Source organism: Salmo salar, chromosome 12 (genome assembly GCF_965601325.2).
Source record: "Salmo salar chromosome 12, fSalSal1, whole genome shotgun sequence".
Classification (NCBI taxonomy): domain Eukaryota; kingdom Metazoa; phylum Chordata; class Actinopteri; order Salmoniformes; family Salmonidae; genus Salmo; species Salmo salar.
The window spans coordinates 69284372-69307229 of NC_138302.1; the positions used below are offsets into that span (position 1 = coordinate 69284372).

At 43.5% G+C, this 22858-nt stretch overlaps 1 protein-coding gene across 7 annotated transcripts in view; it reads right to left on the reverse strand.

The window, feature by feature from the left end:
* Positions 1 to 1105: 1105 nt before the first annotated feature.
* LOC106565671 (AMP deaminase 2) overlaps positions 1106 to 22858 on the reverse strand; it is a 78293-nt gene continuing 56540 nt past the window's right edge. For 6 of the 7 annotated variants that reach the window (XM_014133025.3, XM_014133029.3, XM_014133028.3 and 3 more), the window contains exons 2-18: positions 21778 to 21917; positions 20796 to 20926; positions 20081 to 20149; positions 11492 to 11609; positions 10933 to 11119; positions 10604 to 10745; positions 10385 to 10474; positions 10069 to 10198; positions 9571 to 9765; positions 9169 to 9300; positions 8821 to 8984; positions 8512 to 8638; positions 8195 to 8358; positions 7035 to 7155; positions 6587 to 6760; positions 6278 to 6388; positions 1106 to 6201 (exon numbers count right to left, since the gene is read on the reverse strand). In XM_014133025.3, the coding sequence (XP_013988500.1) occupies positions 5983 to 6201; positions 6278 to 6388; positions 6587 to 6760; positions 7035 to 7155; positions 8195 to 8358; positions 8512 to 8638; positions 8821 to 8984; positions 9169 to 9300; positions 9571 to 9765; positions 10069 to 10198; positions 10385 to 10474; positions 10604 to 10745; positions 10933 to 11119; positions 11492 to 11609; positions 20081 to 20149; positions 20796 to 20926; positions 21778 to 21917 (2414 nt within the window). In that variant the 3' untranslated portion in view covers positions 1106 to 5982. The remainder of the gene's footprint in view (positions 6202 to 6277; positions 6389 to 6586; positions 6761 to 7034; positions 7156 to 8194; positions 8359 to 8511; positions 8639 to 8820; positions 8985 to 9168; positions 9301 to 9570; positions 9766 to 10068; positions 10199 to 10384; positions 10475 to 10603; positions 10746 to 10932; positions 11120 to 11491; positions 11610 to 20080; positions 20150 to 20795; positions 20927 to 21777; positions 21918 to 22858) is intronic. The other variant, XM_014133024.3, reaches the window with a different exon arrangement.

Here is a 22858-nt window from a genome sequence, read left to right on the forward strand (position 1 = left end):
TATGATGAAACTGGCTATCAAGAGGACCGCCACAGGAAAGGAAGACCCAGAGTTACCTCTGCTGCAGAGGATACGTTCATTAGAGTTAACTGCATTTCAGATTGCAGCCCAAATAAATGCTTCACAGAGTTCAAGTAACAGACACATCTCAACATCAGCTGTTGAGAGGAGACTGCGTGAATCAGGACTTCATGGTCAAATTGCTGCAAAGAAACCACTACTAAAGGACACCAATAATAATAAGAGACTTGCTTGGGCCGAGAAACATGAGCAATGGACATTAGACCGGTGGAAATCTGTCCTTTTGTCTGTTGAGTCCAAATTTGAGATTTTTGGTTCCAACCACCGTGTCTTTACGAGACACAGAGTAGTTGAACAGATGAACTCTGCATGTGTGGTTCCCACCATGAAGCATGGAGGAGGTGTGATGGTGTGGGAGTGCTTTGCTGGTGACTGTCTGTGATTTATTTAGAATTCAATGCACACTTAACCAGCATGGCTACCACAGCATTCTGCAGTGATACACCCTCCCATCTGGTTTGCGCTTAGTGGGACTATCATTTGTTTTTCAACAGGACAATGACCAAACACACCTCCAGGCTGTGTAAGGGCTATTTGACCAAGGATAGTGATGGAATGTTGCATTAGATAACTTGGCCTCCACAATCACCCGACCTCAACCCAATTGAGATGGTTTGGGATGAGTTGGACCGCAGAGTGAAGGATAAGCAGCCAACAAGTGCTCAGCATATGTGGGAACTCCTTCAAGACTGTTGGAAAAGCATTCCTCTTGAAGCCGGTTGAGACAATGCCGTATGCAAAGCTGTCATCAAGGCAAAGGGTAGCTACTTTGAAGAATCTAAAATATATTTTGATTTGTTTAACACTTTTTTAGGTTGTTACATGATTCCATGTGTTATTTCATCGTTTTGATGTCTTCACTATTATTCTACAATGTAGAACATAGTAAAAATAAAGAAAAACCCTTGAATGAGTAGGTGTGTCGAAACTTTTGACCGGTACTGTAAATCAACTATATTAGTTGACTAAATGAGTCAATAAGCTGACTCCTTAAAGAAAAGAATGTATGACACCAGACAACACATTAGATGAATAAACATGCTTTATTTCAATCATCAGACATTATACCATAGAGTCTGTAAAACATTGGCATTCATTTAAAGCCATGATAGTGACTACACTACACTAAGGGCTCTATTCAATCCAAGTCGCAAAAGTTCAGCGTTACAGTGTGATTGAAATGTAAAGGTAATGTTCCTGCGTTAGCGGAGACTGCATTCACAGTAAACACTGCATATGTCAGCTCAATCGGAAATTACCTTTACATTGTGCGATAGCAATCTGTAACGCTTCAGCAATACAGATTGAACAGAGCCCTAAATCCAACAAATTAAAAAGACAAATGAAAACCATGTCAATAATATAAAAAACATGCAGAGAACCTTTCATGTAAAAACATGAAAATGTCTAATAAAGAAAACATGAATTGAGCACAAAATAATCACAAGTAAAAATCGAATTGTTTGAATTCAACATTATGAAGCGAAAAGAATACAAGGCAATTCTTCAATGAGAAAATCGATTGAACAAAGAACTAAACTCCCAGTGTGATGATTTGACTGATTAACTGGTTTGTGTTCTGTGATGACAACACAGTGTCTATTACTATTACCCAAGACTCTTTGCACTACTGAAACCCGTTGCAAGAGAACAGCATTTTGGACTCAAAACGGCGTTGAACTTTGTGTGCTCTTTCGATTGGGACAGAATTACATATGTCTGTCTTTAGTGAAGTTTGAGAATACAACGTATGGTCTCTGAGTTATGGCACGCTACAGTACAACCAATAGGTTCCCTAGCATTGTATTTTACAAACAAACAAAGGAATTAAACTGATTGTACAGACTGAGACCAACGACAGGAAATGGTGAGGTTTGAAAGAACAGATATGTGAACTCTGATGGACAATCTGAAATGGATGGATGGAAATGAAAAGGTAAGGTCAACTGAACTGGAAACTGTGTCGTTGAGTCCCTAAGTGAGCCATACCTGGACCTGAAAATGGATGACTGATCCTTTATCAACAATTACACACATCCTACTCCACATACGGTGACATAAACCCTTAAATTATCCTCTAATTCCCTGAAAAATACTATTTTAAAGAATCAAATCAAATGGTTGTTGCTGTTTTAAAAGCCTTGTTTGGATCAAAGAGTAACAGCAGTCCAGTCTATGGCCGTATGTTTGTGGGAAGCATTACAATGTCTGAGTGGGTGTTTTGTTGGGAATGCCAGATTACATAGGCAGCTCTGGTTGAGTTAAATGGCAGGGATGGATACCCACTATTTATTTTTCCTTTATTTAACTAGGCAAGTCAGTTAAGAACAAATTCTTATTTACAACAACGGCCTAGGAACAGTGGGTTAACTGCCTTGTTCAGGGGCAGAACAACAGACTTGTACCTTGTCAGCTCAGGGATTTGATCTTGCAACCTTTTGGTTACTAGTCCAACACTCTAACCACCAGGCTACACTGCCGCCCCATATGGCTCTCGGTACTACCATTTCTGAAGACCCTTCCAAATTACCCTGGTTAACTTGATCACCTTCACTCGATACTCGATTGAGAGAGAGCTACATGCTAAATTAAACCGAGTTCAAGTCCTAACACAACAATTAACCAGAAAAACAAACAATGAAAATATCAAATAACAAAATAATATACATGGTTCTTTGTAGCTCAGTTGGTAGAGAATGGGGCTTGTAAGGGCAGGGTAGTGGGTCTGATTCCTGTGACCACCCATATGTAAAATGTAAGTCACTTAGGAATAAAAGTCCAATTGTAAAATTCTGTCAAGGTCAATAATTATGATAACAAAATAAATCTTTCCGCTTTAATAACCACAGTTTATAATGATCTACAGCAACGAAGCAAAGTTTGCAATCTAAATATTGATATACTCTTTATATAAACTGTTTATCTCTATAGCCTTTAAAAAAATACACTTTATATATTAAATTCAACTCAGAGGCTCACCCTATGTCCAACACATGCCACCCCTTCACAGTGAAACACCTCACTGTTGAGGAGCTACAGATCAGCCTCCCAGGTTTGAGATTCATGCATACAATTTCTCCTAAATTATCTGGTTTCTCAAACATTTAGGGTCTATTCAATCAGATCCGCTTTAGCCAACATCCGCATAGCTGTTGTTTGACCGGTGTCGGAGCTGCGTTTGAGCTGTAAAATCCACAAGCGGCTCTTGGCATTATTGCTAAAGCGGACATTGCCATTGGCTGCACGGAGTCGCATTAAGAGAAATCCCATGTAGCCTTGTTTATAAGTTAGAACACTGGAACGTGAGATGTAATCTACACCTTGATTAGGCTGATAGAAATCATTATTTCATTCACAATTTTCTATTTGTGTGTCATTACTTCTATATAGACTACACTTTCTCGTTCTGAACTTCTAACGCGAGTGGGACGAGTGTGGCTTCGTGACAATGATAAAGAGCAGCTGCTCACCGGTTTGACAGCTCCAACGCAGTTCCACCCCCGACAACCAAAACATCAGCTATGCGGGTGTCGGCTATCGCCAGTTAACACTTGATCTGCTTGAATCTAGGCCTTACTGTATATATCACAATTCGATCTTAAGTTTTTAAAATGGCCTGGTAGATATGATATGGAATGCATGGTGAACATTTACAACTAGGGCCCACTTAATCCACTGGAACAGTCTTGGCATCTAATAGGAGTGCACAATTAGAACAGTTATAATAATATCCAAGATGAAAGCCCACAGTTTGAATCGGGAATAGAAGAGGCTCTTTGTCTTTGGGCAAGATAATGGGGATAGGTGTGTACTTGTTTTGGTGACCATGACAACCATGGTGGTGGGGATGAGCTCATTTGTTCCCGATGACAACCACGCAAACGTGTCCCTGCACAGTTTGCGCATTGCCATAGGGATGACAAGCTGAATGAGTTTGTTTTGCAGAACTCAAACTAACAACAATCATTGACTGCACACATACTTCATACATGACAGTCGTTCAGCTTACTTAGATTCTCATGTGTTGCTTTTTCACGTTACATCTCACTTTAAACAGCTTCTCAGTTACTCCTGTTGCAGGGCTCCATGCAGGCATGCACAACATAAGATGCACGGTGGAAATGCTGCCAAAGCAGAGCATTGGTAAAACGGCTTCTTCCACTTCACTGGAAGGTCTGGGTAGGTAAGGGAGAAGGTACTTCAACATGCAGCATGGTTTCAGTCCCAATGGCATCATCTTGATGTTAGTTCAGCAAAAATGCTAATGCATGAAGAGAACAGATGCTGCGGTTGTTGTTGGTGATGAGGACTGAGGCGTTGCAGTAGAGCATGAGAACAGCTTAGACTGTGACAGGCTACCTAGTGCCTAAAGTTCAAATCAAAAGGCACTGGTAAGTCTGGTATGGAGCATACAGGGCACTGCATACAATGAACTAATGACCAACATAGTGGGTCCAGAGGCCAGTCCCTGGGGTCTGTCCTGGTCTCTTTAGAGGACCAAGGGGTGGGTGAGGGGTGGGAGTGGGACATACACACACAATGGGGTTTGGAGGGTCCATATCCAAGAACATGGTGACTGTTGAGGTAATGGTAGGGGGGCATGGGAGCCCCCCTGGGAGCCCCCCTGGCTTGGACGATGGTGTATTCATTCTTCTTGACTTGTGCTTGGAAAATAAGTTGTGGTTGATTGGCTCTATCATTCACATCTCTCAGCATCCACTCAACCACAGACAGATATATCCTTTAGATATATATATATACCCTGTACACATCATGCATCTGTACTGGAATAGTATTCATCTACTCTTTTTGGCTGCATATTCTATAACTAATGTGATTTTTCTTTTCTTCTGCAGCTAAAAATAACATCTATCTTAATGTTAATGGAATGGAATGTTTGCAGTAGACCACAGTCAGGCCCACAGCTCCATGTCCTGAGGGCTGCTGCAGTGTCTCTGCTGGATGTCCTGCTTGCTTTTTAGTTCAGAGCTGATTTAGATCACGGAGACTAGCTGAGAGGACTCCTTTAGCTAATAAAGCACTAGAAACTTCCTGAAGCCAGAGACAGATGAAAGCCAGCAGATACCCAGCAGCACACACAAACTGGAATTGTGCACGAGACCACGCAGATTTGGTCCTTTGTTTGTTTTTTAAACTCAGTACGTCCGTACTTTAGAAAAGTGTTACCATGGTTTCCATGCATCTCTAAGTTACATGCGACTGTTCCTATCAGTGCGGAACAGGTGTTGTTGGAACAATGTAGTGAATTGATGAACTAAAGGAGTCCTCTCAGCTAGTCTCTGTGATCTAAATCAGCTCTGAACTAAAAAGCAAGCAGGAGCCTATGCATTGTGTAGTGAGGTAAGATGACCCATGGATAATACACTCATAATATTGCTGTTAAGTTGCATCTGCTTTCCTATTTCAAAAGTTAGAACCATTATGAAAATATTACACTAGATGTTAATATTACACTAGATGTGAATAGTTAATATTATACTAGGTGTTAATATTACACTAGATGTTAATATTACACTAGGCGTTAATATTACACTAGGTGTTAATATTACACTAGATGTTAAGGTTAAAGCAGCATGACTGTGTGATGGAAGATGAGCAGCTTTTAGGACAGGAAAACAGTGCAATAAGTGTGTGTGTGTGTGTGTTATATATCAGTGATGGGTACAAACATGTCATTAAATCACAGGCTAAACTGTGAGATCTTCCTTCCCATGCAGGGTCACATGACAAAGCAAAGGAAATCATTTGGGGTGTGAATGTATGGAGGGTCAGGAGATAAATGTGACAGAGGAAGTGACCCAGGAATAGATCGAAGATCAGAAAATCTCCTCCAATATGAAATAAAACCTATCCAGGGAGCAATAGAGAGGAGTTGTTGATTTAGCGTCCTTCTGCCCCGACGGGAGCCATGGACAGGGTGTCCTCCTCGTCGATGTTGTCCAGCTCCTTGGTGCGCACAGCGTGGGTGATGAGGTTGAGCTCCTCCAGCAGGGTCTCACTGCGGTATGCCACGCGGATGTCCGGGACGTTGGTGCGACGGATGTCGTTGCTCTCCGGGCCCTCTTTGCTGTATTTTGGCCCAAGCCAGTAGCTCTTTGCCTGGAGACAAGAAAGAACATCAGAGCAGAGCACTTGGCACAAAATGGCTGCGGATGAGAGGAGAGGAAGCAGATACCTTGTGGGAGAAGCCGCTCATAAGGACGCTGTTCCTGGCCAGCTCACACATGTCACAGGAGCTGAGCTTCCACACCTGTGTGGCGATGCTGTACTCCTCCATCAGGGGCTCCTGAGGACAAACACACACAAAAAACAACGAAACATTCAATGAATTGTACTGATTGACTGTACTGACTCACCATTGCAGTTGTAGTGCGAATGGTTTTGCCTCTGTGTGTGTGTGTGTGTGTGTGTGTGTGTGTGTGTGTGTGTGTGTGTTTGTGTATGGGTGTGTGTGTGTCTTGACAGCGCTCCCCTGTGCAATGACCTTGGTGAAGTGGAACTGTAGGGGGTCGTCAGTGGACAGAGAGACCATGAGGCCTCTGGACAGATACTCAGGCAGGGGGTTGCGGTGGTAGCTGAGGAACAGGCTGTTGTTGCTCAGGGGGGACATGGCAATGCCAATCTGAGCCAGGTAGTACAGGTACTGCAGCACTGGTGCCTGGGGACACGAGGAGGAAAGAGATGCCATATGATATAGTCTATCTTGTTAAATGCACAACTGCAATATTCAAGGGGAAAGTGTCTGATTGTTCTGAATTCTCTTCAATTTGCTGAAGTAACCTGGTGAGCAAAGTCCCAAAACCAAGACATCATTTAATAAATCAATCAAACCTTCAGAGGTCACCTATGAACTGAACTCTACTATCTGTCAGTAGTGTTGTTGCCATGGTAGTGTGGCGTCGCTTTGGGAGACGACGTGTGTGCTGACTGACCTTCCTGAGTAGCAGCCCGTGGGAGATGTTCTCTGAAAGCATGAAACCCGACACCAGGTGGTGGACAGGCCCCGCCTCCCCGCAGTGAGGGCGCAGCACAAACGTGTGGAAGCCACGCCTCCTGCATGTCACAAGCAAACACATATTAGCTTCATAAAGCATATTCCTAAACAATCCTTAATGTTTTCATGCGATTCATTCATCATTTATGTTATTAAAGGTCCAATGCAGCCGTTTTTACCTCAATATCAAATCATTTCTGGGTAACAATTAAGAACCTCACTGTGATTATTTTCATGGTAAAAAAGAAACCAAAATAGCTTTTTAGCAAAGAGCAATTTCTCAAGCAAGAATTTTGCTAGGGCTGTCTGGGAGTGGGGAGAAGAACACCGAAAGCTAGCTGTTATTGTTATTGGCAGAGAGGTTTGGAACTCTGTTTCTTATCGGTCTATTAATTCATTTACCGCCTGGTGATGTCACCAGACAGATCAAAACTCCATCACACCAAACAAGCTGAAATTTCAGGCGGCCTTTTCAAGCAGCTCTTACAATAAAAGGGCATTATCATAATTTCCACAATTGTACAGTATTATTCCAACCTCATAGCGTGTATATATACTGAACAAAAATCTAAATGCAACATGTAACAATTGTTATGATTTTACTGAGTTACAGTTCATATAAGGAAATCAGGCCCAACCATACTCCAGATACGCAACTAGTCTAAAGGCCAGTTTTATTGCTTCTTTAATGAGGACAACAGTTTTCAGCTGTGCTAACATAATTGCAAAAGGGTTTTCTAATGATCAATTAGCCTTTTAAAATGATAAACTTGGATTAGCTAACACAACGTGCCATTGGAACACAGGAGTGATGGTTGCTGATAATGGGCCTCTGTACGCCTATGTAGACATTCCATTTAAAAAATCAGCCGTTTCCAGCTACAATAGTCATTTACAACATTAACAATGTCTACACTGCATTTCTGATCAATTTGATGTTATTTTAATTGACAAAACAAGGACATTTCTTAGTGATCCCAAACTTTTGAACGGTAGTGTATATATAAAACACATGAAAATCTAGTTTTTGACTGCACTGGGCCTTTATTTATTTTTTAGAGTCGTCTTTGTGCTGAGGTTCGTTAAGCAGCCTGGTACCTGCGCAGGTGGTTGAGCACGGCCATGTTGGCGTAGGTGTAGTAGAGGTAGTAGGAGTAGGGAGGGTTGTCCTCCTCTGTCCAGTCGGCTGGCAGGGGGCTGTCCATGTTGAAGATGTGGTGCTCCGGCTTGGACTCGTCATCCACACTGTCAAAGCCCACCACCTGACAACATACAGTGATACAACAATAAGTTACGGTAAAACAGTGCCTGGAGTGTATGAATGAGGTGGGGCCCTCTTAAGTGTCTGGATATGTTAGGTGTAGGGAAAGGGAGAATCCTACTGTGTGGACTGTAGTGCTGTGTGAGTGACTCACGTGCTGGAGGAAGAGGTGCAGCTCAGGGTGGCTGCGGGGGTTAATGGTGACCTCAAACAGAGGCATGAAGATGTTCTCCATCATCTCCTGGAAGTTAGCCAGCTGCTTCTTGGTGCGGTACACATCACTGCAGACAGAGGAGGGTTAATAATATGGAATATTATTATCATTCACATTCATTCATAGTATTCATTCAAAGATAATACTTGTCAAAAATACAAGGAGAGGTTTACGTCCAAGACAAGCTGATAAAAGGTAGATGTGTATAACTGCTTTGTTGATGCTGTAGTAGGTAGAGGTACTACTCACAAAAGGCGGGGCACTTGGATGAGCCAGCGCACGTTGTCAGAGTAGACTTGGTGTTTGACGGCCCACTGGGCCAGCTTGTCCCACTCGTCCCGGGAGCGGCCGTAGATGGACAGACGCAGCTCCACATTCTGGTACTTACTCTCTTCTAGGTCAGCCATCACCTCCTGATGGAACATCAACAACAACAATGCAATAGAGACATCAATATCATTGTATTAATGTCTGTGAATTAAGACTTCAAGGCCACATTTTCTCTTAATATCAATGTGCATAACTATGTGGGGTGAACTAACACATAAACACCACTGTTTGTATGGCTGTTTAAGGTAGCATGGGATGGTTTCAGACCTTGATCATGTGGCCAAAGTATTTGCCCTCGATGTGGTTGTCTGTCTTGATGAAGATCTCTCTCAGGATGGATTCTCCGATGGGGTTGTATTTGGCATTGAACTTGTCGAAGCGATGGAACGTGTTGCGGTCCTGAGAACAGACAGGTGACACTTACGGTACCACTCTTCTTCCCCCAATTCTCCTACCCCTCCCTCTTTAAACAATTCTCCTACCCCTCCCTCTTTAAACAATTCTCCTACCCCTCCCTCTTTAAACAATTCTCCTACCCCTCCCTCTTTAAACAATTCTCCTACCCCTCCCTCTTTAAACAATTCTCCTACCCCTCCCTCTCTAACAATTGTCTTTCCCCTCCCTTCTCTAACAATTGTCTTTCCCCTCCCCTCTCCCCCTGCTCCTCACCGCGTGCATGTCCAGTGTGTCCACACTCAGGTCAAAGGCGGTCAGGTTCATGCTCTCAAACACCTCCATGAGGGTCTGTCCCCGCCCGTGCTCCATGTGGACTATCTCCCCAGGGTACTTCTTCATGGCCCGCTTGATAAAGCGCAGCAGGTGCTTCTGGTTCATACAAGACGAGGCATGGATGTGGGTGTCCACCTGGGGGCAGAGGGAGAGACAGGGTCAATAACAATGAGATGTTGAGGATGGATGCCAGAAAGACAAAACAAAAAGCCTGAGTTAGTTAGCAGTGGTGTATCTTCATTGGTCACATAGTCAATACATTGGTCACTACACCAAGGAAAAAGTGGCAGACTACTTACAAATATATTTCCCTCCAACAATGTGGAGTGTAACTGATATCGAACACTTTGCAGGTTCTATAGAGATGTTGTAGATCAAGAAGCTGTTGGATGCTGTAGTGTTGTGAACGGTTGTTGTGTCAGTGTTGTTGTGTGTCACCTTGCGGATGTTGTAGAAGTCGCGGTGAGGAACCTTCTTCTGGGCTGCCAGCTCCTTCATCTCGTTCAGCAGGATGTGCATCTGGAACTTAGAGCTCAGGTATTGCAGCCGGCGGTAGCAGAACGACTTTCTACACACACACACACACACACACACACACACACACACACACACACACACACACACACACACACACACACACACACACACACACACACACACACACACACACACACACACACACACACACAGAGTACTAATGAGACAACAGATGTGACTAATGTTAACTGTAAGGCCAGTAACCAGTAACACTCACACTGGTCCGTTAATGATGAGAGCCATCATGACATTCATGTCAGCGATGTACTCCTTCAGGTCTGGGTAAGGAAGGTCCAACTCTGTACTCCTGGAAATGGGAAATGAGTATGGAGAATTTCTGTTACACACTCTCTCTTACACACACGTAGAAGCAGACTAGCCCATCACACACTTCACACCAAAAACTGAAAACAAGCAGACTCAAACACAAACCCACTTCTCCATGGGGCTCTTCTTGGTGTAGACATGCATGACCCCATCCACCATCTTACAGCTGTACCCTGTGTCTGCAGGCATGTTCTTGGTGTCCTGGTTTTCATAGGGGTGAGTCTCTGAGACAGGGGGGTGGACTGGAGCATCTGTGGGAGACAGCGGGGAAGGGAGAAAAGTTCACCATACTTTTATACATCACTACTTAATTTCCATTCACAATTTCACAAAGTAACTCAATTGCTAAAGAAGATGGGGGGAGAAACGCTACAGCTATGCCCTGTGTGTCTCAGTTTGTGTCATACCCAACGTGTCAGGTGTGTGCGTATGTCATACCTGCATCAACGGGGGTCTCAGGGATCTCCTCATAGATGCGTAGGTCCAGGGGTTTCTCTCCCAGCTCTCCCAGCTCGTGGGCAGTGGTCTTACAGAAGTTCTGAATGGACAGAGCGATGTACTTCTCCCTGATGAACAGGGCCTTCACCACACACTTAGCTGCATCCACCAGGTCTGTGAAGGGCACCTGGTCACGGCAGAACGGTACAAGTCAGGCATAGTCTATAGTGATTAGGCATCCACAGGCACCATCAAGAGTGTGGCTGAGTGGGTAACAATTTCACAACTCTAGACCGCACGCTGTCCACCGGGGTTCACTACCCGGTCCAGGCTCTCATTTCTGAACTGCTTCCTCTGTATATCCAACTGTCTAAATAAATAAGTCCAAGCACTACCAAACCCACTTCAATGGACTTGTTGACTGAATTGGTTTACTTTCCATAGTAAGCATGTGGCACACTGAGAGACCAACCAACTTGTACTTGCAATGATAAAACACTGATCAGGATGAACTGTGACTGGATTTATTCTATCAAGTTGTTTAGTCAGCGGCTCTCACCCCACACTTCTCCTCCCCTGATATTGAGACACGCTGGTACTCTCGCTCCATCGGTAATACTCTCTCCTTCATCCAGCCATCATCCGTCCTGTCCACACCTCCCAGCTCATTCATAAACCTACAGGGAGAGAGAGGGAGTAAAGAAAAGATTAGGATAGGAGAGAGCATGGGGTTGAGGTATGACGTGGAGAAAAGGGAAATAGAAATCTCATGTAAATAGTTTTGCAAAGCACCTATAAAAATATATGAATCAATACTTTATTGGCAGGTTTAGCTGGACATATGCCTCACTTAGAGCTCGACCGATTAATCGGACTGGCCGATTAATTAGGGCCGATTTCAAGTTTTCATAACAATCGGTAATCGACATTTTTGGACACCGATCATGGCCGATTACATTGCACTCCACGAGGAGACTGCGTGGCAGGCTGACTACCTGTTATGCGAGTGCAGCAAGGAGCCATGGTAAGGTGCTAGCTAGCATTAAACGTATCTTATAAAAAACAATCAATCATAACATAATCACTAGTTAACTACACATGGTTGATGATATTACTAGTTAATCTAGCTTGTCCTGCGTTGCAAAAAATCGATGCGGTGCCTGTTAATTTATCATTGAATCACAGCCTACATTGCCAAACGGGTGATTTAACAAGCGCATTCGCGAAAAAAGCACTGTCGTTGCACCAATGTGTACCTAACCATAAACATCAATGCCTTTCTTAAAATCAATACACAAGTATATATATTTTAAACCTGTATATTTAGTTAATATTACCTGCTTACATGAATTTCTTTTAACTAGGGAAATTGTGTCACTCCTCTTGCGTTCTGTGCAACAGAGTCAGGGTATGTGCAGCAGTTTGGGCCGCCTGGCTCGTTGCGAACTGTGAAGACTATTTCTTCCTAACAAAGACAGCCAACTTCGCAAAACGGGGGATGATTTAAGAAAAGCGCATTTGCGGAAAAAAACCACAATAGTTGCACGAATGTACCTAACCATAAACAATCAATGCCTTTCTTAAAATCAGTACACAGAAGTATATTTTTTTAAACCTGCATACTTAGTTAAAAGAAATTCATGTTAGCAGGCAATACTAAACTAGGGAAATTGTGTCACTTCTCTTGCGTTCATTGCACGCAGAGTCAGGATATATGCAACAGTTTGGGCCGCCTGGCTCGTTGCGAACTCATTTGCCAGAATTTTACGTAATTATGACATAACATTGAAGGTTGTGCAATGTAACAGCAATATTTAGACTTATGGATGCCACCCGTTAGATAAAATACGGAATGGTTCCGTATTTCACTGAAAGAATAAACGTTTTGTTTTCGGATTTGACCATGTTAATGACCTAAGGCTCGTATTTCTGTGTGTTATTATATTATAATTAATTATATGATTTGATAGAGCAGTCTGACTGAGCGGTGGTAGGCAGCAGCAGGCTTGTAAGCATTCATTCAAACAGCACTGTACTGCGTTTGCTAGCAGCTCTTCGCAATGCATTGCGCTGTTTATGACTTCAAGCCTATCAACTCCCGAGATTAGGCTGGCAATACTAAAGTACCTATTAGAACATCCAATAGTCAAAGGTATATGAAATACAAATGGTATAGAGAGAAATAGTCCTATAATAACCAACCTAAAACATCTTACCTGGGAATATTGAAGACTCATGTTAAAAGGAACCACCAGCTTTCATATGTTCTCATGTTCTGAGAAAGGAACTTAAACGTTAACTATTTTACATGGCACATATTGCACTTTTACTTTCTTCTACAACACTTTGTTTTTGCATTATTTAAACCAAATTGAACGTTTCATTATTTATTTGAGACTAAATAGATTTTATTGATGTATTATATTAAGTTAAAATAAAAAAGTGTTCATTGTTCATTCAGTATTGTTGTAATTGTCATTATTACAAATATATATATATATATAAAAATCGGCCGATTAAATCGGTACCGGCTTTTTTTTGGGGGGTCCTCCAATAATCGGTATCGGCGTTGAAAAATCATAATCGGTCGACCTCTAGTCTCACTGTCTTTTTGTCTCTCTGTGAATTGCGCCTCAGCTGTTGCATATTTGCAGTTAGACGGAAGGATTCTTTCGGTCATGAATACCAAGGCATGTCTAAGATTTGTTTTGAAGATGTTTAAGATGAACATTAAAAGACCAGGGCTGTACCGATGTAGCGGAACCGTGGTGCAGGATTTCCATTAGGAAAATCAGGCGGTGGACAAGTAAGAGGAAATATTTTTATTTATCTGACATTTGAGAAATGTACTGGTCATCCATATGCATTGGGTGCGTAACACATTAGTGAGTCCACCCACGCAGCCAGCGCCATCAATACACGAGGGAAATTGGCCAAATGAGACACATTTACATTCCTTAAAAACAGCCTATAACAAATTACAAAAACACTATTCCTTGTGTTTCCATGTGTAGCATATGCAACACTTTATAGCCAATTGGTTTTTAATTTCCGAAAACAATAATTGTCCTCCCCACAGTTCAGCTGTCAGAGATTTGAGCACTAACTGCATTAGGGCATTGCATGCATAGACCTACAGGGTTAGGTGGCCACTGCATGGTATTAATATAACAAATATACATAGAGTACCAGTGAAAGGTTTGGACTCACTTACTCATTAAAGAGTTTTCTTTTTTTTAAAAATATTTTCTACATTGTCAAATCAAATCAAATGTGTCACATGCGCCAAGTACAACAGGTGTAGTAGACCTTACAGTGAAATGCTTACTTACAAGCCCTTAACCAACAATGCTTTAAGAAGTTTTAAGAAAAAAAAAAAGAAGTAAAAAATTGAAAATAAAACTAACAAAAAACTAAACAGCAGCAGTAAAATAACAATAGCGAGGCTATATACAGGAGGCACAGAGTCAATGTGCGAGGGCACCGGTTAGTCGAGGTAATTGAGGTAATATGTACATATGTAGGCAGAGTTAAAGTGACTATGCATAGATAATAAACAGAGAGTAGCAGCAGCGTAAAAGAGGAGTCTGGGTAGCCCTGTTAAGAAGGCTCTTGGACCTAGACTTGGCACTCCGGTACTGCTTGCTGTGCGGTAGCAGAGAGAACAGTCCATGACTAGGGTTGCTGGAGTATTTGACAATTTTTAGGGCCTTCCTCTGACACAGCACGGTATAGAGGTCCTGGATGGCAGGAAGCTTTGCCCCAGTGATGTACGCACTACCCTCTGAAGTGGCCAAGCAGTTGCCATACCTGGCAGTGATGCAACCAGTCAGGATACTCTCGATGGTGAAGCAGGATAACCTTTTGAGGATCTGAGGACCCATGCCAAATCTTTTCAGTCTCCTGAGGGGGAATAGGCTTTGTCGTGCCCTCTTCACTACTGTCTTAGCGTGTTTGGACCATGATAGTTTGTTGGTGATGTGGATGCCAAGGAACTTGAAGCTCTCAACCTGCTCCACTGCAGCCCCGTCGATGAGAATGGGGGCGTGCTTGGCCGTCCTTTCCCTGTAGTCCACAATCATCTCCTTTGTCTTGATCACATAGAGGGAGAGGTTGTTGTCCTGGCACCACACGGCCAGGTCTCTGACCTCCTCCGTATAGGCTGTCTCACTGTTGTTAGTGATCAGGCCTACCACTGTTGTGTCATCGGCAAACTTGATGATGGTGTTAGAGTCGTGCCTGGCCATGCAGTCATGAGTGAACAGGGAGTACAGGAGGGGACTGAGCACGCACCCGAGGTGCCCCCGTGTTGAGGATCACCGTGGCGGATGTGTTGTTACCTACCCTTACCACCTGGGGGGCGGCCCGTCAGGAAGTCCAGGATCCAGTTGCAGAGGGAAGTGTTTAGTCCTAAGGTCCTTAGCTTATTGATGAGCTTTGAGGGCACTATGGTGTTGAACGCTGAGCTGCAGTCAACGAATAGCATTCTCACATAGGTGTTCCTTTTGTCCAGGTGGAAAGGGCAGTGTTGAGTGCAATAGAGATGGCATCATCTGTGGATCTGTTGGGGCGGTATGCATATTGGAGTGGGTCTTCGGTTTCTTGGATAATGGTGTTGATGTGAGCCATGACCAGCCTTTCAAAGCACTTCATGGCTACAGAGTGTTACGGGTCGGTAGTCATTTAGGCAGGTTACCTTAGTGTTCTTGGGCACAGGGACTATGGTGGTCTGCTTGAAATATGTTGGTATCACAGACTCAGATATGGACAGGTTAAAAATGTCAGTGAGACACTTGCCAGTTCGTCAGCGCATGCTCGGACTACACGTCCTGGTAATCCATGTTGACCTGTTTAAAGGTCTTACTCACATCGGCTAAGGAGAGCATGATCACACAGTCGTCCAGAACAGCTGATGCTCTCATGCATGCTTCAGTGTTACTTGCCTCGAAGCGAGCATAGAAGTAATTTAGCTCATCTGGTAGGCTCGTGTCACTGGGGAGCTCGCGGCTGTGCTTCCCTTTGTAGTCTGTACTAGTTTGTAAGCTCTGCCACATCCGATGAGCGTTGGGAGCCGGTGTAGTACAATTCAATCTTAGTCCTGTATTGACGCTTTACCTGTTTGATGGTTCGTCGGCGGGCATAGCGGGATCTCAAAAAATCTTCCGGGTTAGAGAATAATTGTAGAATAATAGTGAAGACATCAAAACTATGAAATAACACAAATGGAATCAAAAAAGTGTTAAACAAATCAAAACATATTTTACATTTGAGATTCTTCAAAGTAGCCACCCTTTGCCTTGATGACAGCTTTGCACACTCTTGGCATTCTCTCAACCAGCATCACGAGGTAGTCACCTGGAATGCATTTCAATTAACAGGTGTGCCTTGCTAATAGTTATTTTATGGAATTTCTTTCCTTCTAAATGCGTTTGAGCCAATTGTGTTGTGTCAAGGTTGGGTTGGTATACAGAAGATAGCCCTATTTGGTAAAAGACCTAGTCGATATTATGGCAAGAACAGCTCAAATAACCAAAGAGAAACGACAGTCCATCATTACTTTAAGACATGAAGGTCAGTCAATCTGGAAAATGTGAAGAACTTTGAAAGTTTCTTCAAGTGCAGTCGCAAAAACCATCACGAGGACCGCCATAGGAAAGGAAGATCCCTCTGAGTTACCTCTGCTGCAGAGGATAAGTTCATCAGAATTAACTGCCCCTCAGATTGCAGCCCAAATAAATGCTTCAAAGAGTTCAAGTAACAGACACATCTCAACATTAACTGTTCAGAGGAGACTGCATGAATCAGGACTTCATGGTCGAAATGCTGCAAAGAAACCACTACAAAAGGACACCAACAAGAAGACGAGACTTGCTTGGGCCAAGAAACACAAGCAATGGACATTAGACCGGTGAAAATCTGTCCTTGAGTCCAAATGTTTTATTTTTGGTTCCAACCGCTGTGTCTTTGTGAGACACAGAGTAGGTGAACAGATGATTCCTGCATGTGTGGTTCCCACAGTGAAGCATGGAGGAGAAGAAGGTGACTGGTGACACTGTCTGTGATATATTTAGAATTCAAGGCACACTTAACCAGCATGGCTACCACAGCATTCTGCAGCAATACACCATCCCATCTGGTTTGCAATTAGTGGGACTATCATTTGTTTTTCAACAGGACACATTTTATTATTTTTTTTACCTTTATTTAACTAGGCAAGTCAGTTAAGAACAAATTCTTATTTTCAATGACAGTGGGTTAACTGCCTTGTTCAGGGGCAGAACGACAGATTTGAACCATGTCAGCTTGGCGATTCAATCTTGCGGTTACTAGTCCAACGCTCTAACCACTAGGTTACCTGCCACCCCAATGATCCAACACACCTCCAGGGCTATTTGACCAAGAAGGAGAGTGATGGAGTGCTGCATCAGATGACCTGACCTCCACAATCACCCAACCTCAACCTGAGATGGTTTGGGATGAGTTAGACCGCAGAGTGAAGGAAAAGCAGCCAACAAGTGCTCAGCATATGTGGGAACTCCAAGACTGTTGGAAAAGTATTCCTCATGAAGCTGGTTGAAAGAATGCCAATAGTGCGCAAAGCTGTCATCAAGGCAAAGGGTGGCTACTTTGAAGAATCTAAAATCTAAAATATATTTAACACTTTTTTAGGTTACAACATGATTCCATATGTGATACTTCATAGTTTTGATGTCTTCACTATTATTCAACAACGTAGAAAATAGTAAAATAAAGAAAAACCCTTGAATGAGTAGCTGTGTCCAAACTTTTGAATGGTACTGTATAAAGGAAGAGAACCTTTGGCCTATCACCAGAGAGAGAGAGGAGGAGATATGCTGGCGGCATGCTACAACACCGACATCCTTGTCAGATAGGCTACGTCTGCTATACAGCTATAGCCTTACAGGAGGCGGCTAATTCACCAATTGTTTTCCGCGGCATCACTCAATAGAATTTTGAAAGATTACCTTATAAAGTCATTCGCAGTACTTTATTAAAGTGTAATAGACTACTGAGATGTTATTGAAGAAATAAGTTGTTTCATCATCTTTTTGGACTGAATAACAGCCCTGCACCTCAGAGGGGTTCCCAAGTGGTGCAGTGGTCTATGACACTGCATCTCAGTGCAAGATGTGTTGCTACAGTACCTGGTTCGAATCCAGGCTGCGTCACATTCAGCCTTTATTGGGAGTCCCATAGGGCGGCAAACAATTGGCACAGCCTTGTCTGGGGTAGGCCGTCATTGTAAATAAAAATGTGTTCTAAACTGACTTGCCTAGTTAAATAAAATGACTTAACATCACCTGTGATGACTATACATCACCAGTAGGGGGCAGCACACAGGGAAGTCATATCTTGCTGTTGGAGTGGAACATTCTCAATTTATTTAACCTTTATTTAACTAGGCAAGTCATATATAACAAAAACATTTAAAATTAAACTCTTCAGCAAATGAGCCCCAAGGACTGTACATACAGTGGGGGAAAAAAGTATTTGATCCCCTGCCGATTTTGTACGTTTGCCCATTGATAAAGAAAGGATCAGACTATAATTTTTATGGTAGGTTTATTTGAACAGTGAGAGACAGAATAACAACAAAAATATCCAGAAAAATGCATGTCAAAAATGTTATAAATTGATTTGCATTTTGATGAGGGAAATAAGTATTTGACCCCCTCTCAATCAGAAAGATTTCTGTCTCCCAGGTGTCTTTTATACAGGTAACGAGCTGAGATTAGGAGCACACTCTTAAAGGGAGTGCTCCTAACCGCAGCTTGTTACCTGTAAAAAAGACACCTGTCCACAGAAGCAATCAATCAATCAGATTCCAAACTCTCCACCATGGCCAAGACCAAAGGGCTCTCCAAGGATGTCAGGGACAAGATTGTAGACCTACACAAGGCTGGAATGGGCTACAAGGCCATCGCCAAGCAGCTTGGTGAGAAGGTGACAACATTTGGTGCGATTATTCGCAAATGGAAGAAACACAAAAGAACTGTCAATCTCCCTCGGCCTGGGGCTCCATGCAAGATCTCACCTCGTGGGGTTGCAATGATCATGAGAACGGTGAGGAATCAGCCCAGAACTAAACGGGGGGGATCTTGTCAATGATCTCAAGGCAGCTGGGACCATAGTCACCAAGAAAACAATTGGTAACACACTATGCCGTGAAGGACTGAAATCCTGCAGTGCCCGCAAGGTCCCCCTGCTCAAGAATACATATACATGCCCGTCTGAAGTTTGCCAATGAACATCTGAATGATTCAGAGGACAACTGGTGAAAGTGTTGTGGTCCGATGAGACCAAAATGGAACTCTTTGGCATCAACTCAACTCGCCGTGTTTGGAGGAGGAGGAATGCTGCCTATGACCCCAAGAACACCATCTCCACCGTCAAACATGGAGGTGGAAACATTATGCTTTGGGGGTGTTTTTCTGCTAAGGGGACAGGAAAACATCACCGCATCAAAGGGACGATGGACGAGGCCATGTACCGTCTAATCTTGGGTGAGAACATCCTTCCCTCAGCCAGGGCATTGAAAATGGGTCGTGGATGGGTATTCCATGATGACAATGGCCCAAAACACATGGCCAAGGCAACAAAGGAGTGGCTCAAGAAGAAGCACATTAAGGTCCTGGAGTGGCCTAGCCAGTCTCCAGACCTTAATCCCATAGAAAAAAATCTATGGAGGGAGCTGAAGGTTCGAGTTGCCAAACGTCAGCCTCGAAACTTTAATGACTTGGAGAAGATCTGCAAAGAGGAGTGGGACAAAATCCCTCCTGAGATGTGTGCAAACCTGGTGCCACCAAGTACTAAGTCATGTTTTGCAGAGGGGTCAAATACTTATTTCCCCCAATAAAATGCAAATCATTTTATAAAATTTTTGACATGCGTTTTTCAGGATTTTTTTGTTGTTATTCTGTCTCTCACTGTTCAAATAAACCTACCATTAAAATTATAGACTGATCATTTCTTTGTAAGTGGGCAAACGTACAAAATCAGCAGGGGATCAAATACTCCCCCCCCCCCCCCACTGTATATACAGGTAAAAACTTGACTTTATGCATTCACAAGATTGTTAGGAAAAGGCAAAAGATAGAGAGAGAGACTGAAAGTACAGCTCACTCACTCTAGGTCGGCAGAGCTGTCAATTTTCATGAACTCCTGTTTGATGCGGAGCAGGATCTCTGGCTCAAGCCTGGCGTGGTGCGGAGCGCATGGCGGCAAGGCGAGGTCAGAGGGCAGGGGGGTACAGGTGAGACAAAGCACAAAGAAAGGGGGGGGGGGGGCACACATTTAAACATACAAGCACAGAAAGACAGACAGAGAGGATGCAAATACAGTTACACAAACAAAACACACAAGAGAACAACAGTAACGCACATGACACACACAAAGGGGATCAGGGTGTGAACGGTGATCAGATGAAATGGGACAAACAGAGAAACATGATCAGTTAGCAGTGGTACAGACAGTATACCTTGATTGGTCACATGACCCTGCTGCGGTGAGTGGAGCAAGGATTCCTTAGGGTGTCAGATCCCCCCTAAGATTGGCTCAGTGGAACAGGCCATCAAACCCCATCAACCCAGACAGAACCCCCTCCCCCTTCCTCTCCTGTGGGTGGAACAGGCTGGAACACCAGGATGTGAATGCTACTGACTGACTCCATTAGCTGTTTGCTTATATTAGTTAGCTGGCCTGCTTAAAAGCGACATGCTGGAAGCTGTTGAGGGTGCTTGTGTGCCTGTGGGTATAGGGGGTGTTTGGGTGTGTACGGGGCAGTTGTGTTGGTGTGTATGTGAGTGTGAGTGTGCACGTCTGCTGCGTGTGTGTGTCCCTACTTGATGTCCTGGCTGATCTGCCTCTCCAGGCGTTGGCGTCTCTCCTCCAGCTGCTCGATGGGGCTGTCCTCAGGGAACTCATAAGGAGCGGTGCGCATCTCACTCTCCGTCAGGCTACGAGTGAACAGCTCCTGAGAGATACACAGAGAGTCAAATAAACATTAGAACACACACACATTACACACACAGGAAGAGTTTACTTAACATTACAATACACAAACTTACATAAACAACATGAACATTTAACACCCACACAAACATCCAACACATGCAGTCGCACGCAAACACACACACACACACACACACATCCAACACATGCAGTCACACGCAGTCACACACAGGCACACACACACGCACGCACACACACACGCACACACACACTTGGAAAGTGCTTGACAGTGGTGGAAAAAGTACCCAATTGTCATACTTTAGTAAAAGTAAAGATACCTTAATAGAAAATGACTCAAGTAAAACTGAATGTCACCCAGTAAAACCCTACTTGAGTAAAATTCAAAAAGTATTCGGTTTTAAATATACTTAAGTATCAAAAGGAAATGTAATAGTAAAAGTATAAATAACTTCAAATTCAAACCAGACAGCACCATTTTCTTGTTTTTTTAAATCACGGATAGCCAGCGGCACACTCCAACACTCAGACATAATTTATGAACGAAGCATGTGTTTAGTGAGTCTGCCAGATCAGAGCCAGTAGGGACGACCAGGGATGTTCTCTTGATAAGTGTGTGAATTGCACCATTTTCCTGTCCTGCTAAGCATTCATACTTATACTTTTGGGTGTCAGGGAAAATGTATGGAGTAAAAAGTACATAATTTTCTTTAGGAATGTAGTTTAGTAAATGTTGTCAAAAATATAAATACTAAAGTACAGACACCCCAAAAAAATACTTAAGTAGTACTTCAAAGTATTTTTACTGAAGTACTTTACACCACTGTTGACAACACTGTGTCCCTGTGCTCTCACCTCGGCGATCTCCTTGTACTTTCCGTCCATGGATGTACGCAGGTTGATGGGGAAGTGTTTGAGTGTGTGAGTGACGGGCGTCCCAGGGAGGGAGCGCTGAGGATTCAGGGGCTTGGCCTGCCCTGCTACACCACGCAGATCTAGATGGAGGGAGAGCGATGGAGAGGAAGATAGAAAGAGAGAGGCAGTGTTAAACAACAAATAATAAACATTCCAAAAAAGACAACAAAAAAGAAAAAAAAAGAAGTTATACAACAGGGAACGAGAGACAGACAGAGTGAGTTGTTATTGTGTGGATTTGCAACATTCAGAGCGAACATTTAAACACTGTCTGATATTTCACAGCCACAACTCTTGCGCCATCACCTCCAACATGGGACTACACTAGTATACTCCACTCCGGCCCTCTTCTCTCTCAACTACAGCCTCGTCTATAAGCAGCAGTGTTGTGCTCTGCATACAGCACAGAGGAGCTTCCCTACAGTATGACAGCTTCAGTGGTGTGTTAGTCTCTCCACAGCACTGCTGGTCCTTTGAGCTGTGTCTCTGTTGGCTGCCCACTGCATTGTGTGTCAGGCAGCAGCAGCAGGAGGACTGATGTGTGTGTGTGTGTGTGTGTGTGGCAGTAGTCTCTGTGGTATATAGCCCACCCTAAGGGTCATTCAGATGGATGCTCAATAACAAGATAAATGTTGTCAGACGCCAGACACCCGTTGCCATGGAGACCTGGTCTGGAGAGAGGGGAGGAGAGGTTGGGGGGAGGAGCACAATAACAGGACCTTCCCCTGAGACGGACGCTGCTGGGTGAGAGAGTACACACTACACTGGCAGGCAGGCAGAGAACAAAGACCCCACTGTGTATGTCCCATTGAAAACAGAGAGAGAGCGAGAGAGAGATGGGGGATTAGTAACCAAAAGATGAGCGATGAGCTCAAGAGCCACGTGATAGTTTGCTAAACTGTGTGTGTGTGTGTGTGTGTGTGTTTTCAGAGAATGCTGCTTTGGAATGATGATCCCATAAGGCCTTTACACTGGAGGGGACCCCTGAGATGCAGAGGGTTACATTTTAAGACAGACTAGC